Source organism: Ixodes scapularis, unplaced genomic scaffold, assembly GCF_016920785.2.
Source record: "Ixodes scapularis isolate PalLabHiFi unplaced genomic scaffold, ASM1692078v2 PGA_scaffold2__306_contigs__length_199485367, whole genome shotgun sequence".
Lineage (NCBI taxonomy): Eukaryota > Metazoa > Arthropoda > Arachnida > Ixodida > Ixodidae > Ixodes > Ixodes scapularis.
The window spans coordinates 8,031,818-8,050,460 of NW_024609857.1; the positions used below are offsets into that span (position 1 = coordinate 8,031,818).

An 18,643-nucleotide genomic window follows, 5' to 3' on the forward strand; every position below is an offset into this window, starting at 1 on the left:
AAACCGCTTCTGTTTCTTTTTTAAGAGGGGTTTGTCTGTAATAAAATTGAACATTCTTACGTGTGCAACATGTATTCCTAGTTTGAAATCGCTAGTTTCGTTTTTAACGCGTACGATTCAAACCTCCATCCTGGCGAAGATCGTGGACAGCAATGTCAGTAAGATGAACTTGGAAGAAGTCTCCTATCATTTTATATCCGCCATTAAAAATTTTTTTAAAGAGATTGAGTTGTTTTGTCAATTGCCATACATTTTATTAAATATTGAAAGTAAAATGAGTTTCATCACTCTAGCATTTTTATTTCAGTCAGAATAATATTTTGAGAAAAAGTTAAAGTAGCGACGTGGGCGACTTGGTTCATGGTTACAACGAATTCGTGACTCCAGCAAAACGGACTCCACCAAGCGGGAAAACCGGGAACCAGCCGGAACACGTCTTTTTGCGCCCCTCCGCGTCTCTGGTGGCTTTCGCGGACACCTGTTGTCGGCGCGGTGGCGAACAATGGAATTTGGCGAAGGTCCGAAAATTTCTTAAGTTTGCCTGAGTGTTCATTAGTGTGGTGAAGCCTCAGCAGATTGTTTCCTTCCATCACGTGTTTGAAAGACCATTTTACTCCACAACACAGGTCGCGTGTTTTTGATTTCTTGAATGGAGAGGAATCACGGAAAAACGTTTTGATTTCTTGTCTGTCTCGAATCACATTCAAAGTGACGACTACTTGGTAACTGATAAGTGGTTTCTTTACAAGGATGTAGAACAGTGGACTGAGGACGACAGACGAGGTGTTTCATTGGAGGGAACATCAATGTTGCACTCAAGTGAATGGGAAGGTTCGATAGCTGCTTTTCTTGAGTTTGGTTGTCTTCGATTAGCTTCAAGATTGAGCAACCCCGACGGTTGGTGCGTTGGCTATTCATCTTTGCTGCTTTTCGCCGAAAAAGCCTCTGGACCACACCGAAGGAGTTGGGCTGATTTCACAATTACTTGATTCCGGAAAACCTGCTCGCTGCATACGATTAATGAGGGAAATTATCTGCTTTCAAAAGGTCGAAGACGCGTCTCACAAAGTTAGAAGGTGTCACGGCATTATGATCGATCGCGCCTCCAATATTTATATTATACCCCCGTCAAAGCCAACAGCAATATACGTCTTCATTGCTCAGCTTGACCGGCCACAAAAAATACAAATTTTCTCCCTTCAGGATTCGACGTCAAGTTCAATGCAGACAGGTTCTGCGTGAATCTCCGATGAAGACTCTTCAGTTTGTCCGGATTCGTCTCCGTGCTACCGGCAAGAACCATTTGGCTGAGAACCATTTGGCTGACCCTCCGTCTGTCCAATATACTTCTATTCAGTAGTTCACTTAATAGCTAGTCAACTAAGCTTATATTTCAACCCGAAGAATATACTAATATCGCTTTAGTGGGAACCCCCCCCCCCTCCCCCCCGCCCCCCCCCCCATAGTAGGTAACATAATACAAAACCCGTATATTCGTCAAAATGACTTCTCGATTGCTACTAAAACCTGAATTGAAATACGAGTATCAGCTGCTTAGTGGGGCGCCAGAGGGTTAACATGCTGCTTGGCTTAAAAGCGCTTACTTAATTTTCGTAATTTTCCTGCAGCCTGTGTTGTTGACCGAGCAGACGACTGGAGCTGTTTCTTAAACGCGGATACGCACAAAAGCTCGATTTCGCGGACAGATAAGTCGCATGGTCGAGGCATGCGAGTTAGTTGAAAATTACTCTCGGTGGAACAATTCTGTAGTCATCGCCGCTTTCCTTAGCTGATCAAAACTGGTTAGAGTCTATTAACGTCTCTCCGGAGCCCATAGTTTCGGTTTTGAACGAAATCTCTGAAACGAAAGTTTGACATCAAAAAAACAAAAAAACACCGGGAAAACAAAACTATGCTCGGCAAGTTTATGTGCACCGGCTACACTTAACCGTCTCAATTCAAATACCTAAAAAATTTTGCATTAAACAAAAGATAATCGGTTAAATGCAATGCGCCACCCGTTCAGGCGGCCCGGCCGAGCCGACGCGACCTGGACCCAGCCGCCATGTTTGTTTGGTGGTGGCGCCCCCTATTGGTCGCTGGAGTCGCGATATTATGCACAGCGCGTAAAAAAAATTAAAAAAGAGTAAAATTGGAACAAGTTAGAGAAGAGAGGAGCAGATGGGGCGAGTACTGACTGACAATAAACATCTATTAAACAAAAAAAAATGAAAGCCGTTTACAATTCCCTGTAACGCCGGTTAGAGCGCAGCTCTTGAGGAGGAAGATGGAAGCTTACTGAGGGATAGGTGACTCCTTGAGGTCACGTGACCTCAAGGGGGTCACGTGACTTCAGGGGGTCACGTGACCTCATGGGGTCACGTGACCTCGGGGGTCACGTGACCTGAAGGGTCACATGACCTTAGGGGGTCACGTGATCCACAGAAGTCACGTGACTTCAGGGGGTCACGTGACCTCAAGGCGGTCACGTGACTTCTGGGGGTCACGTGACCTGAAGGGGTCAGGTGACCTCAGGGGTCACGTGACCTAAGGGGGTCACTTGACCTCAAGGGGGTAACGTGACTTCAGGGGGTCACGTGACTTCTGGGGGTCACGTGACCTAGGGGTGTCCCGTGACCTGGGTGGGTCACGTGACCTCGGGGGGGGGGGGGGGGTCACGTGACCTCGGGGGGTCACGTGACCTCGCGGTTACGGCGACGCCGACGCCGCTGAAGCCGGAAACGGGCCCCTAAGAGCTGCGCTCTAAAAACGCAAAGGAAGCAACCAATTTTACCCCAGCAAAATCACCACATGTTCATAAACGTTATATCCTTCTTCTATTGATGCACATACGTATGTCTGGCCGTCATATTTCTTACCCCCTCCTTATTAATTGCGTGTGTTTCCAATAGTTCCCTAGCCGTCTTGTCTGAGCCCCTCCATGATCTACGACAGGGGGGTATTTACATTGTGCTGTGTGTAAGTGTTAGTTCGTCTTCAGAAATATCACATTCATTATAAGAGGCAAAAAACAAAGAGCTTCGAAACGATTGGAAGTACATGCCATTAGTAAGGACGTGCGTGGAAAAATAGTCAGTCAGACATATGTTCATCCGCATAAGGAGGAGATAACGTTTATAGACGTGGTTGTTTTCTTCGTTTTACGGTTTTTCTTAATAAATGTTATATGTGAGTCAGCCCTTGTACCTTCTGCTTTTTTTCTCTTTACCAGATCTTCGTCTGCGCTCTGTTAGCTCCATTCGTTGAGAAAGAAAGATGAAGAGAGAAAATAGGATGTCGTAGGTTGACAGACGATGGCGAAATTGGTTGGTACGTTTTCTTTTTTTTTTTTTTTTTTTTGTCCACAAAGAAACAAAAGCGAACCTTCGAGTCTCGAGAAAACGTGTTTGCTGCACTGGTCAAATTTACCCGTGTGGAAACAATATTCGCTGTATTTCAAGGCGTACCAATTTCTTGTGTCTGAATATTAAATATACACCAGATTCTTTACAAGTTTGGTCCAGTTTGTGCTGCTAAAGTATTTATCATATGAGGAAATGAGAGCGGTCGCGGTATCCATCAATTCGAGTTAATCTACCGGGTGTCTCAGAGAGCGGCCAGGCTCTTTAAATCGACCGCAAAAATCGGTTTCTTAACCTATCACTCTAAGATTTCGTGCAGCGTAGCCCACAGGTGGTGCATTTTTTCTATAAAATTTGCAAAGAGCGAACTTACCTGAAGAAAAAGTAAAAAACAAAACAAAAAGGCTTAACTCCTATGAAAACTCAGCGAAAGTCACCGGTTCTCAAACAATAGGGCGCCCTATTATTTGAAGACCGGTGGCTTCGCTGCGTTGCCATAAAAGTTAAGCCTTTTTTTTTTCTTACTTCTCCTCAGGTAAGTTTGTTCTTTGCAAATTTTATTTTTTTAGAAAAAAAAGCACCACCTGTGGGCTACGCTGCACAGAATTGTAGAGTGATAGGTTAAGATACCGAATTTTGCGGTCGATTTAAAGAGCCTGGCCGCTCTCTGAGACACCCGGTTCATCGTGCAGCTACAAACTCTGCGGTGTGTTGACGACGCCTAACCGCCGATCAAAGAGGATGGACGTACCCCGTTTAAACTTTTAAGGTGTACCGCGACGAAGGCTAAAAAACCATGGTAAGCAAATCATGATAAAAAAATTAGATTTATTGTTTTTAAATCGAATTTATTTAAATTAGATTTATTTGGTTTAAATTAGAATTACTTGATTTAAAACATTGTAGCTAAAAATAGTGATTTTTTTTACCAGTAGATGTAATTGGTGAACGAGGCATATTCATTCATCAATTCTTCCGATCACTGACAATAAAGCGGAAGAAAAAATACTATAAAGGTACAGATTTATTAACAACGGGGGCATGACACGCGCAAGATGGAGCGCTCACCGTTTCTGCTGTTGCAGGTTCTCGTCTTTCTGAGTTCACTGTGCGGCGGCGCCAAGCCTGGACTACGCGACACGGCCAGATCCCCTACCGACTTCTTCAACACAACGACGACACCAAACCCAGTTCTGGATGCTTGGGCGACACTGTGCAGGCAACCTGGATCGTCTGCCACCGGCGGGGCCGTATATAAGGACGCCCCGAACGCATTCTTCTTGGGGCATGACACGCGCAAGATGGAGCGCTCACCGTTTCTGCTGTTGCAGGTTCTCGTCTTTCTGAGTTCACTGTGCGGCGGCGCCAAGCCTGGACTACGCGACACGGCCAGATCCCCTACCGACTTCTTCAACACAACGACGACACCAAACCCAGTTCTGGATGCTTGGGCGACACTGTGCAGGCAACCTGGATCGTCTGCCACCGGCGGGGCCGTATATAAGGACGCCCCGAACGCATTCTTCTTGGGGCATGACACGCGCAAGATGGAGCGCTCACCGTTTCTGCTGTTGCAGGTTCTCGTCTTTCTGAGTTCACTGTGCGGCGGCGCCAAGCCTGGACTACGCGACACGGCCAGATCCCCTACCGACTTCTTCAACACAACGACGACACCAAACCCAGTTCTGGATGCTTGGGCGACACTGTGCAGGCAACCTGGATCGTCTGCCACCGGCGGGGCCGTATATAAGGACGCCCCGAACGCATTCTTCTTGGGGCATGACACGCGCAAGATGGAGCGCTCACCGTTTCTGCTGTTGCAGGTTCTCGTCTTTCTGAGTTCACTGTGCGGCGGCGCCAAGCCTGGACTACGCGACACGGCCAGATCCCCTACCGACTTCTTCAACACAACGACGACACCAAACCCAGTTCTGGATGCTTGGGCGACACTGTGCAGGCAACCTGGATCGTCTGCCACCGGCGGGGCCGTATATAAGGACGCCCCGAACGCATTCTTCTTGGGGCATGACACGCGCAAGATGGAGCGCTCACCGTTTCTGCTGTTGCAGGTTCTCGTCTTTCTGAGTTCACTGTGCGGCGGCGCCAAGCCTGGACTACGCGACACGGCCAGATCCCCTACCGACTTCTTCAACACAACGACGACACCAAACCCAGTTCTGGATGCTTGGGCGACACTGTGCAGGCAACCTGGATCGTCTGCCACCGGCGGGGCCGTATATAAGGACGCCCCGAACGCATTCTTCTTGGGGCATGACACGCGCAAGATGGAGCGCTCACCGTTTCTGCTGTTGCAGGTTAGTTATCGGACCACCAGTCTTAGTTGCCGATCTAGTAATTACTGTCTGATTGCTGTGTCATGCCCCACCGACACCCTAGCCTTTCTTCAATGTGTTTATGCATTATTTGAATCTTTCTTTGCTTCCATGTTGTCTCACTCCCAGCTGCTAGTGGCGGGCGATGTAGAATCTAACCCCGGACCTGTCACTGACAGCCCGGGCATACAGGAAAAAATATTGGCTACCGTTCAGAGAATAGAAGATGGTCAGGCAGGAATTATCTCGGAAATAAAAACCCTAAAGGAACAACAAAAAGTCTCGGACGGGCAGATACAAAGACTAACTGCGAAAGTTGCTGAGTTGGAGGCCGAACTGACGAGATGCAAAGCCACGCAGAATACCCCTGCCTCCGAAGGTGAACTCACTGTCATTTCTTCAAAGTTGCATGATGTGGCATATAGATGCGATGACGCTGAAAATCGGCTTCGTCGGTCTAACCTGCTATTTTATGGTATCATCGATGATGCAAATGAGACATGGGCCTCGTCCGAAGGGAAGGTGATCGATTTTTGTTCTCGTCATTTCGAAATCAGCATCCACCCAGATAGTATCGAAAGAGCCCACCGAATTGGAAAATTTAACACTGAGAAGAAACGCCCTATCATTGTAAAGTTTTCCAGATTCAAAGAAAAAGACCGCATCCTGTCTTCAGGTTTTAAGTTGAAAGGAACACCCTTTTCTGTTGGAGAAGACTTTTCTATCTCAGTCCGCCACGCAAGGAGGAAACTAATCGAATTCGCTAAGAATAAAAACGTTTCTTTTAGACTATCATTTGACAAACTAAAAATTGATAACACTATCTATATGTACAACCCTGACTCAGATTGCGTTGAACTCATGCCAAGATAGCTCACGAAAAATAAGCCACCGATCCCACGACGTGCTGTTTCGACGAATTCTCTCCCCGTCATAAGCCCCCCTGCACTTACTGTATCATTCACAAATATTCGAAGTGTGATACCAAAACGCGATGCATTCTCTTCCTATCTTTACGACACTGATACTGACATCGCGATTCTTACTGAAACATGGCTGAAACCTGATATTAAAAATAAAGAAATCCTTAATAATGGTTCTGAGTTTAACTTCTATCGTCGAGACAGACCGGACAGGCGAGGTGGTGGCGTGCTGATTGCCGTTAAAAAACAGATTCCTTCATACGAGATTCCAAATGATTGTAGTTTAGAGATAATCTGGGTTAGCTTATATTCCTCATTCCAAAAGAACATCCTGGGTGTGTGTTATCGTCCCCCTGACAGTGGCCCCGAATTTATCAACATACTTCATGATCAACTTTATGCCCTACACCAGGCCTTTCCAAACGCGAACCTGTTTTTATTTGGTGACTTCAACTTTCCACTTATTGATTGGTCCACTCAAACTTCACATGGTCAGCAGGAAATAAACTTCCTGGATGTATGTCAAAACTTTAACCTGGTACAAATTGTGAATGAACCGACACGTGGCGACAATATTTTGGACTTAGTTCTTACATCAAATCCCGAGTCTGTTCATTCATTGTCGCTTTTTACCGGTTTCAGTGATCATAAGTTGATCAATGTCAGCATTAATCTTCATACCGATATGGAGCGAGCAGTGACTAAGCAAATTCGTGATTATAACAAAGCCGACTTTCCCTCAATTAACGAAGCACTTTCTCTCTTTTTTCCATTTTATGCTGATGGATTTCAAAATAGAACTGTTGAAGAAAACTGGCACCTGTTTAAGACTAAAATATCTGAACTAATCGATGCATTTGTCCCATTAGTCCACATTCACTCCAATAGCAACCAACCATGGTTCAATAAATCCCTTAAAATCCTAAGCCGAAAAAAGAAAAGACTATTTCGCCTTGCTAAACGGTCAAATGTTCCTGAGGCGTGGGCAAACTATAAAAATTGCGAGGTAGAATACGACTCCACTATTATCCTGGCCAAAGAAAAATATTACGGCTCCGACTTACCCTCCCTTCTAACTAACAACCCCAAAAAATTCTGGAAAATAATATCACCGCAGGAATCTCACCAGGTTATTTCCTTATCCGATAATACCGGGAACCCTGTAGCTGATGCTCTCTGTCCCTCCGTTTTTAACGAATTCTTCGCATCAATATTTACTAGAGAGGACCAATCGAACGTTCCACCTGTGGCAGATTTTGATTACCCATTCATGAATCCCATTTCTATCACAAGTTCCGGTATTAGTCAACTTATAAGTAACCTTGATATATCCACGTCGTCTGGTGCTGATAACATCTGTTCTAAAATCCTGAAAAATACCAGTGAAATTTCTTCGCAGCTACTGTGCCTGTTATTTCAACAATCTTTGTCTTCTTGTTCCATTCCTGAGGACTGGAAAATTGGGAAGATCGTTCCAGTCTTTAAGTCTGGCAATAAATCATCTGTAGCTAACTATCGCCCCATATCCCTAACCAGTGTCGTGTCAAAATTGTTAGAACATATAGTATTTTCCCATTCCATACGACACCTTGAAAGCAACAACTTCTTTTACAAGTACCAATATGGATTTCGGAAGGGCTACTCATGCGAAGCACAACTGCTCGAGTTCACCCACGATATTCATACTAACATGGACTCCGGCTCTCAAACCGACGCTATTTTCCTAGACTTCTCTAAAGCATTTGACCGGGTACCCCACTGTCGCCTAATATCCAAACTTTCTGCTCTAAACCTGGATTCCCTCACGCTCTCTTGGTTACGTAACTTTTTAACCCTTAGACAGCAATTTACTGTGGTTGGCAACTTTCACTCTACGACTACCGATGTAACCTCTGGTGTCCCACAGGGCACAGTCCTTGGGCCCCTTCTTTTTCTGATTTACATTAACGATCTTCCAAACACCGTGTCATCTACAATCCGGCTTTTCGCTGACGATTGTGTGTTGTATAGAAAAATTAACAACCAAACTGACCATGACATCCTACAAAGTGATATTAACAAGGTCCTCGACTGGTGTGTAAAATGGGAAATGCAACTAAACGTAAATAAATGTAACCTGGTTTCATTCACTAGGAAACGCTCAGTCTCATCTTTCTGTTATGCCCTAAATAACGCTTCTCTACCTGCTGTCTCATCTTACAAGTACCTCGGCGTGCATCTGACCTCGAATCTGTCTTGGGTTACCCACATTAACATTACAACTGCTGAATCGTCACGTACTCTCGGGTACCTAAAGCGAAACCTAAAAGCCGCACCCGCGCATCTACGCCATCTAGCCTATAATACCTACGTACGCCCAAAACTAGAATACGCTTCACCTATCTGGAATCCTCATCAGAAGTACTTAATTAACCAGTTAGAATCTGTCCAAAACCGTGCCGCCCGATTCATATCATCATCTTATTCCCGATTTGCCAGCGTCTCCCTTCTTAAACAAAATAACTCTATTCATCCCCTCGAGACTCGTCGACTAATCGCACTTCTTTGCTTACTTCATCGGTTGCATTATAACCCCGGTCTTTCCAGCTCATCACTTTTAGAACCACCGAATAGAGTCTCACATCGTCAAAATAACAGCAAAAGCTTTAAACGCCTTTTTGGTTCAACGTTAGCATTTAATAACTCAGCACTTCCTCAAGCCATCAAACACTGGAACGGTCTTCCCGACGACATTGTCACCATATCTGATGCAAAAATGTTCCGCAGTGCACTTACTAACTTCTTTCTCATCCCCGGCTAGTATGCAAGCTGACATTCTTCGGTGCTCCGTTGTTATTAGCATTGTATTATGTTATTTTGTCCCAAAGTGTTTACCATGACTGATTCAACTACTTTTAGTTATTGTCCTGTGCTTATTGTCGTCATTTGTCGCACATCAGTATGTTCTAATTTCAGTTATTATTTTGTTTCGATGTTTTTGCGTTGTACTGTATGCCTTTGTTGGAAAATAACCCCCCCTCATGTAATGCCCACCGGGCCTTTGAGGTATTTTGAATAAATAAATAAATAAACTTCTTATTGGCGTAATCCCCGCCATAATAAAACAAAAGTTTTTTTTTTAGTTAGTTAAATAGCTTTATTTGATTATGCTCTCTTGCTCTGACTTGAGTGCAAGAGGGCAATACTTTTCTAGCTTTTAGCTCTTCCTTTTGCTTTCTGCTTTTGTTGCTGTAGGACGTTACATAGCTGACACACGAAGTGAAAAGGTATTCGCTCAGAAGAGCACTTTTTTTTTTTTTTTGCTCGTGTTCAGCTTAGTATGTGTCCTTTCTTGCTCGGTTACTCTTCGATTTAAATACAAAACAAATGCGCATAATAATCATAAAACGATAAACAGTCGATAAAAAAAAATCTGGATTCTTTTTTGCGGGAAATGTTTGATTTACATCATCATAGTAAAACCGGTCTGATTTAAATCACGATTTGAATCATGATTTAAATTATATTTAATGTTATTCTCCAACCTGCTAAAAACCCAAGCTCATAGTTTCGGCAGTTGTTTTTTGTTCGCCAGAGTTCGTAGAGCCTAGAGCCACTCAGGAAGCTCTGCGGAGCGGAAGTTCGTCTGCTTCTTGCACAGGGGTTTGCGATGATGTCAGAACGACGAGCTCTTATTGGCTGATTGAAAGAAAACAGTGAGTAGATTTCAAGGCATCTAGCCTTGAGGTCTACCCACTATCCTTTCAATGAAAACCAATCAGAGCTCGACGTCGTTCTGACGTCACCGGAACCCCTGCGCAAGAAGCAGACGACTTGCTCTCCGGGCGCAATTGGCGATGGTAAGGATTAAGAAATTCTACTTCATCATCTTATAGACCGACACGATGTTGACAAACAAGCCGGCGTTTGCCCACATCAGGTGTGGGCACTGCGCGTGCGAAGAAACCGAATTCGCGTGAAGGGAAGCGTCTGCGCATGCGCAGTGCCGTCGACAGCGCCACCGCAGCTGCGTGACGTCAGGGACGCGTGTTGGTCTTTAGGGGATACGCTGTTAGGAAGCTCAAGCGATACGGTTCTGCTCTGTCGCGGACTGACTTAACATTTCGGGAGGACGGAAAACCGTTTCGTGCGATTTCAGATCAAGCTTCGGATAACTGGCGACAATGTGTTGATGTTGTGTGGTTACTCTAAAGCGTAGCTGGCTCGACGACTCTGGTACAGCCAAGGCTCGTCCTTGAGCAACCTTGAGCAAGGGGCTCGCGGTTGCAGCCTCCACTGCCTTGCGCCTACTCAGACTTTCGCGAGCAAATCAATAACGACAAAAACAACATAGTTTAATTTCTCTCTGCCAACGACGGTATTTGAACGACGAGAAATAAAGTACTCCCGTAAAGTTCCTATCCTATACAATTGGAGTGCGGGGTATACAATTGCCACCTTGCGAACGTGCGCATTTTGCGAAAATTCAGTGTCAATTTTTTATTTGATTTGTAATTAATTGCTAACTTTTTCTTCGAGTTAACTTCGCAGTCTATGACTGGAGGGAACATCGCAGCCTGTCGACGCGTAGGGCAGAAGCTACACACGTCAGAAAGCGTATCTGTTGGCGGATTCGCAAGCACGTATCTTACTCGTTTTATGAACTAAAAAAAAAAGAAAAAAAAAAACATTTACTACCTACCGGACAAGTATTGAGTCGTACGATTCACGGTAATGCTAGACATAACAAGTGCAAATATAACGCGCGGTAGCCAAAAATGCAATAAAACGTAACAATCAGTGATATAGTGGGTCACGTCTTGTCGGGCTACACTCAATCTTTCATCATCCGTAATGGAATTGGCTTCATTAACGTGCACCTTTGCATTGGACGCGCTTGACGTTCCTCCAACGATTGTATCTCACTATGTGTGCATTCTGCGGTGTGTTAGCTTTACCCCCTCTTTCCCTCGGAATTGAGCCGTGCACATACTTCACTGGCTTAAGTAACAATTACTTATACAAAAAAAAAAAAGAAGAAGAAAAGAACCCGCAATCTTTTACAGTGCGCATTAATCGTGTACCTAAGAACCACTAAAACAAAGCTAGATGGGGGTCGTGCAAAGTCAACTGCTCGCTCATGAGGTTGCATCATTTCAATGTACATCGTCACTCTCCGGCGTGCTCTCCCGCTCTGACACTGTGTGTAGGGGTTCAGACGTTTAAACCTCCACGTTAAGCGCCAGGTTCAAACGTTTAAACCTCCACGTTATTCGCTAAACAAGAGGACGAAACAAACACGGGGAGAGCAATTTTTGGCGTTTTAGGTCAGCTCTGAAACTCCAAGATAGAATAACACACATTGGATGCTAACCCAGAGTGAAAATTGAGCGCTAGTGCATCCGTGTCCGTGAAACTGTTGATACGGTTTTCTGTAAGAAGGTGTGTAGTTGGGCTAGTTGGTTGGTCATGTTGAAATGAAATCAATGAAATACAAATTTCGTTGTGTGCTTTATTCTGCACTCAAAAATTGGAAGCGTCCAAATTGCACTGTTTTAACGTTTGCCTTCTTCCACATGCTCAAATGTGACGTGCGGCACCCCGTGAAAGTTGTGACGGAATAATGTAGCAATGCGAGCTCTATAGCTTTTCCGGCATTATGCGTGACTGCGTGCCACTAAACGAAAGTGACCATGGAGCCATCATCGTATTCTCGCGGAAAGAGTATTCTGGATAACATGCTGTTTTTCATAAAGTATAAAAGGGTTGCGCAAATATTCGAAATTTCGAATAGTAGTTTCGAATAATACATTTTTTTTTTATTCGCTTCGAGAAGAACTGCACTGTTCGTATTTTTCGAAGTGTTGATCGCGGTGGGTCAGCCCCGTTGAACGCGCTTCTTACCGAGCACTTGTGCACTGCGAACAAGCAACACCCGCGGAAGCGAGCTCTGCGGGTGTTGGTTCTCCGCAGTGCAGCGATGCTCGGTGTGAAGCGCACTCAACGGGATAACACGCCACAATCAATTTGAAGTTAACTCGATTGGGCATATTTGGGCAGCTCTATAGGATTAATTTGATGTCAAATCCGTCGTTTACCGGCCATCCCAGGGCATGAGACTTCCTGAGGTCACAGTCCATGAGTATAGAAAAATTAAAATTAGCTCATAAATGGACAGGCAGAAAAGCCTGGAAACAATCTTCCCTAGTTTAGCTGGGTTTTTGTTTAAGCATGGCGCAACGGGAGTGAAAGGCGTCTAAAAGCTATTCTATATTGCATTTGAAATTATTCGGCCAAAACCACTATTCGCATGAATTTCGCTTCGAACTCAAAATCCGCTATTCTCACATGACTATAAAACATGCATAAAATTTAAAAAGTCTTTAAAAAAAGGAGAGGACAAGCTTTATACTAGACAGCAATGCGCGTAAAAAACCGAGTCACGATTTTGTCTGGATCACGAGGCGGGGAACGCGAAATGAAGCATCAGAGGCGAAGGGGTGCAAGGGGCTGAGTGCCGAGTTGTGCACGGCTTTAGTCGCTGGCAGGATTAGAACAACAGGGTGTAGCTTTCGTATGTCCGGCCTCCAGCACCCGCTCGTTTGCCGTCGTATTTTGGCTGCGCGCACGCAGGAAGCTCACGAGACGTCGAAGTCTTATCGAAGCTAAGAAGCTCCCGCAGGAAGCAGGACATTTGAAAAACCTCCCAGCTGTTTTCATCCCGCCTGTGTGCGATGTTAGGTCCTATTTTAAAAAAAAGTTATAGAACATTCCAAACAATAAAACAAAAGTGAACAAACAAAATGAATAGGATTAAGAAAAGAGTCACTTGCCGTTCGGATCCCTCGCCGTTTCTCAGACTCGCGGCAATGGCTCGTGGTGAGTTCTCGAGTGTGCCTTGTGGACGTACGGTTCTAATGGTGTGGCTTCAGGTGCTGGGGCCTAGGAGCAACGCTGGTTAATCCCGCCTCTGCATGTTCTTCTCCGGAGCCGCCGATCGTTTTCTTCTTTTATATGTTTCGCGATGTCATCACACAGTGATCTCATCTGAATTCTCGCGTATTCGTGGTCCGTTTCGCTCTCCAACGTCCTCGCTTCCTGGTGTGTCTTGCAGAAGGACTTCCACTACGAGTTCACCGAGTGCGACGACCAGGGCGGTCGCTGGCGAGTGTCGGTGCCCCGGCCCCAGACCTGCGTGGGGGGCGCCCCCAACGCCCCGCAGCGGGTGGACGACTGCACCACGTCGTGCGGGGCCGGCATGTACTTCGACAGGACCAAGCTCCAGTGCGTACGGTGCCCCGCGGGCAAGTACTCGCTGGGCGGCGGGCTCCGCTTCAACCAGTGGGACGGCGAGCTGCCGGCCGGGATGCACGTCCTCAGCGAGGCCATAGAGTCCAGCTTCAAGAGGAAGGCGCCCCTGATGCCGCCGCCGCTCGCACGCTCGGGCAACGCGGCTCCGGAAGCCGTACTCAACTGCTCCCTGTAAGCTTCCATTCGGATGTACTCAGAGAAGGGATAAAGTTGTCGGAATAGTACCTCGAGGCTGGTTCACCCACTTGCGACTGCTGGTGACCAAGTTGCTTGAAACCTCTTGTGATTAGATTACAGCGTTTCCAACTGCTGTGGGCCGCGTTTGTAATACGAGCTGCGAGGAAGTCGCAAAAGCGTTGATCGTCTGCAAGTGTCTCCGCCTTTCCGCCTGCTTTTCTCCTATCCACGTGACAACGCGGCGCACGTGCACTTGCAACACCTCCTAGACCAGGAAGGCCTCGGCGCTCTTTCCGCATGGCCGAAGAAGACTAAAAAGAAGGCACACGCGTGTGGCCTTCTTTTTCGCGCTCATAGTGTTGCCATCGGGGCCGCACTATGAGTGCGAAAAAGAAGGCAACACGCATGGATTTACCGTCATAGCAAGGAGTTACTATTGATGCAAGCGTGCTCATTACCTTAAATGCCAGCTGTGCACAACGTCTGGGTTAGGAAGCTGATTTTCTTAGACTGGCCAATTTTTGTTACATAAAATCAATTATGTAAAATGCAAGAACAGCGTAGGTGTATAACGAGGTTTGGAGATAGATAGGTATTACATTTAAGCACGAAATTGTGATTTATGGAATTATCCAAGATGGATTATTTATGAAGAATACTAGCCAAAAATTACACGATAAAGAAGGATTGAAAACGGCATTACAGATCACCGTACCAACACGGTTGGCGTAGAAAACGCATGTAATTACTGCATTATTGAATGAAAATATCACAGAGGTGCATTTAAAAGCAAAAAAATAGTTGTCCGATCTTCCTTTTGGCCTAGAGTTGTTATTTGCGCTAGAAAATTATACAATGCTTTTAATTTTTTAGAGACCCTGACCTTTCCTTTCCGCCATATTTGAATCCCGACACTCAAGTGCTGAGGCCTTCCTAGTCTAGGACGTGTTGGCACTTGCGACCAATTTTGGCAGGAGGAATCCGCCATTAAATTACAAACGCTCCCCATTGTCTGAGTTAAATTCTCTCCTCAATCTAGGCTCTCTAAGACGAAAGAACACTCTGGCGCCTTCTAGCGGGTAGCCGTGGAACACTTGGGACTTCCGTTTATCTCCTATTTGTTGCGCGCAGCATTCTTTCTCTCCGAACTATAAAACCTTTTGACGGTGTTATAAACGACCGTTTTGCGTAGATAGTACGCACATTTGATTTCGCGAATATCGCAAAACCTTCGCTCTAGTGAAATGCCATTCCAGGGCCACCTCATATGATGGCCCCAGCTTGCCGGTGTTATTCCTCGTCGCAAGAGATCGCAATAACTCGATCGTAAGCCAACGCAAGTCTGCGAGCGGGCTTTCACTCAACTGTAAACGACAACTGAGTGAGGGAGCTAATTCAAATCGCTCATACTGATAAAATTAAAAAAAAAAAAACTCATTCACATAGTTTTTAGGTGCCAACGTTCAAACATCTACAGGTTTTTTAAAAACTTGACATTCGTCTTATATTGATTAATTAACGTAGAATTCGTCATACTCAAGACGCCATAGTGAGCGTTTGATCAATTGTGAAAGGCTGACTTTTGGTGGCGCTCGTTCCCAATAGCGCCCTGTTTGCTCTTTCGTCGCAGGTACGGTTGGAAGGCGTTCTCTCCGTACGTGGCCTCGCTGGGCGGTCCCTGTGTCTCGGTGCTCACGTACTCGGCCAAGCTGGTCAAGCCGGGTGTGCTCACCTACGTTTACCAATACACGGACGACACGGTCATCTTCAACTTCGAGGTTAGCCCTAGAACTCCGCTCTTTCGTCGAGTTAGCTTCGGGAGGGAGGACTTTGAACTAATGTTTGTGTTCCTTAATAGCATCAGCTCTCGGAGCCCAGTGCAGTGTCCAGTGTTTACGGAAAACTCCCGTGTCGGGGTGTCCAGTCGAAAACATAAAGTGATGTACGCTTCGAAACGTTTGCTTTCACGCAAAAGAGAAGAGACTAACCTTGGTGCTATTTAGAATGCAAAGGTCAGTCTACCCAGTAAAAGTATGTTCTCGAGCAAATGAATTTTTTTTCATTTGAAATGAACTTAATATTGTAAAAAGCGTTTTACCTATAAAAACGGTGTCCTCTGTTTTGTTGTTCAGGAAAAAAAAAGGAAAAAATACCGGCTGATTTAATTAAGAGCTGCTCAGTTGCAATCGATTTCTTCTACGAATAGCTCACAAACGATAATATTTTGTTTACTACATATTGTTCATTGGGAACAATATCTCAAAAACGCTCTTGAATTTGGTGTGGTCAGATCTCGAGGACCAAAGGTGACACAAATAAAGAGAGGGAGAAAGCGAATAAGATAGGACCATTGCAGATAATCCAATGAGGAAAGTTAATAGTTTTTAAAAATGTGAAATCGCTCAATTGCCAGGCCATTACAAAAGACTGTATGGAAGAAATATAGAAGTAAAAAAGACAAAACGTGGAACGACTGTATGGCTTTGGGATATGCTTCATGCTCGCATCCTGCGCTCCCATTCAATCCTGCTTATTATGCGCACGAAGCACTTTGCTGCGGAACCTGAGGATGAAGCATCCGCATATAGTCGTTGGCCTGAATGGACCTTGGTAGCATCTCGCTTTCTCTGACTAAGTAAACCACTTTGCGGTTGGTGTTCTCGGTGCAGGCGCAGAATGACCAGTGCAAAAGCATCGAGCACTCCGAGATGTACAAGTGGCCACAAACCACGGAAGAGGGCAAGTGGAAAACGATGAATGTAAGTGTCGAGAGTCTCCTGCCACGGTGAACTCGAAGATTCGGTTTCGAGCGTTCCGACCTACTTGTTCGACCAATGCCGCCGTCGCAGGTTAACCTCCAAGCGGGGCTGAACGTTCTCTACTGGAAGACGGTCGGGATGGACGCTGGCGAAGGCAAGAGCAACAGGCCCGTCAAAATCAAGAGCATCGAAATAAGTGGTGAGCTTTAAACCTTAAAATTCTTCCAACTGGCGTCGCTCATTGGCCGGTGTAACGGAAGTTCTTGGACTGGCTCGTGACAAACGCTGTGCCGGTCCACCAGGAGTGGCGTACACGTCGGAGTGCACGCCGTGCGAGCCAGGCACGTTCAGCGACCAGGAAGGAGCGGTGGAGTGCAAGCCCTGTCCGATCAACACCTTCTCCATAGGCGACTCTTCCCAGTGCACCCCTTGCAGAGCCGAGCAGTTTGCCCGTGAGTGAACTCGACTGTCGCCGGAGGCCACACGGCTGATACATCCTACAAAAGACCGTCTGCAGATACGGTCTGTTATGACTATTGTAAGACATGTCCCGACAACTGTAATGCATCAGAAGGAGAGTACTTTGAACGTAACTAAAATTTGGACGTGCAAACATAAATACACGTAAGGATGGCCGCGTCCTGTCTAGTTCTTTCTTCGTGTTTTGTCCCTGTTGTTTTGGCGTATTACACCGTGATAAATACACGTCTTTGTAATAATAAATTCCGGTTTATATTTGGTTCCCACTCGTATTGTGTTCACCTACTCATAATCTATATAACTTGCTCCACCTCACTGACTGTTTTTACTCTAAAAACTGTGTAAGCACACTATTAAAGTTCCAAAATGAAACTACTAGTGTATCGCTTTTAATTATTTAAATAAATAGAGTGACTAAAGCGGGGCTGCTTGTTGTGCCCGGCAGTGCCGGGTTCGTCGGAGTGCGGCACCCGGCCCCCGTGCACCTCGGACGACTACTTCGAGACGCGGAGCCCCTGCGACCGGAACAACCAGACCACGGTGTCGTACGAGTGGGTGTCGCCCAAGGTGTGCGACCAGCGCCACCAGGACTCGGTGCATCTGCCGGTGTCCGGCAAGCAGGTGCCCTGCCCGCCCTGCAACCCGGGCATGCACCACGGCAGCAAGTACATGTGCGACTACTGCCCGCCCGGGAACTACTCGGACGGCTACAAAGGTAGAGCGAAGCACGATCGGCCTTCCTGATTGCCTTTTCGACCGTCGGAAATTTTCAACGAGATTAAAAACAAGTAAAAGAAAATTGCAGTCGTATTTTGATGTATCGATCAAACTCATTATCGGAATATCGTTTTATGTGGAACGCAGCAGACGCTGACGTCTAGCGTCAGCTTTCCTGGCGTGCGTCGCCGCGTCTTTTCAAAGCATCGCTGAGTCTTTTAAAAGTGTCCTCACGCTAAAGCGGATTTAGAAATCAAGCTAAAAAAAGAGGCACTCGTTTACCATTTTGTTCTTAGCCCGAGACTGAGGCAGGAAAAGAGGAAAGTTTCAAAGTAGAAGAAAAATGAACAGTCGAGGACGCGTCTCTAACACAGCTAAACTCGTTTGTTGTTGTTGTTGTTGTTTTTTTGTTGTTGTTGTTTTTTTTTTTTTGGGGGGGGGGAGTAGGGGGAGGGCGTGAGGGGGATCAAAGATATCTGACATCACAGACGAATGTGACGTCAGATCCGTCTGTGAAGTGTGCGACGCTGTGACGTCGCACGCTTTGCCCATGATGTCACAGACTGATGTGACGTCATGAGCGAAGCGTTACCCAAATATCC

At 45.9% G+C, this 18,643-nt stretch overlaps 1 protein-coding gene across 2 annotated transcripts in view; it reads left to right on the forward strand.

The window, feature by feature from the left end:
- The window catches only part of LOC8037438 (endosome/lysosome-associated apoptosis and autophagy regulator family member 2), a 55,630-nt gene that overhangs the window by 17,718 nt on the left and 19,269 nt on the right, over window positions 1–18,643 (forward strand). For both annotated transcript variants that reach the window (XM_042291686.1, XM_042291687.1), the window contains exons 2-7: window positions 13,712–14,079; window positions 15,716–15,863; window positions 16,755–16,844; window positions 16,935–17,043; window positions 17,147–17,296; window positions 17,770–18,039. In XM_042291686.1, the coding sequence (XP_042147620.1) occupies window positions 13,712–14,079; window positions 15,716–15,863; window positions 16,755–16,844; window positions 16,935–17,043; window positions 17,147–17,296; window positions 17,770–18,039 (1,135 nt within the window). The remainder of the gene's footprint in view (window positions 1–13,711; window positions 14,080–15,715; window positions 15,864–16,754; window positions 16,845–16,934; window positions 17,044–17,146; window positions 17,297–17,769; window positions 18,040–18,643) is intronic.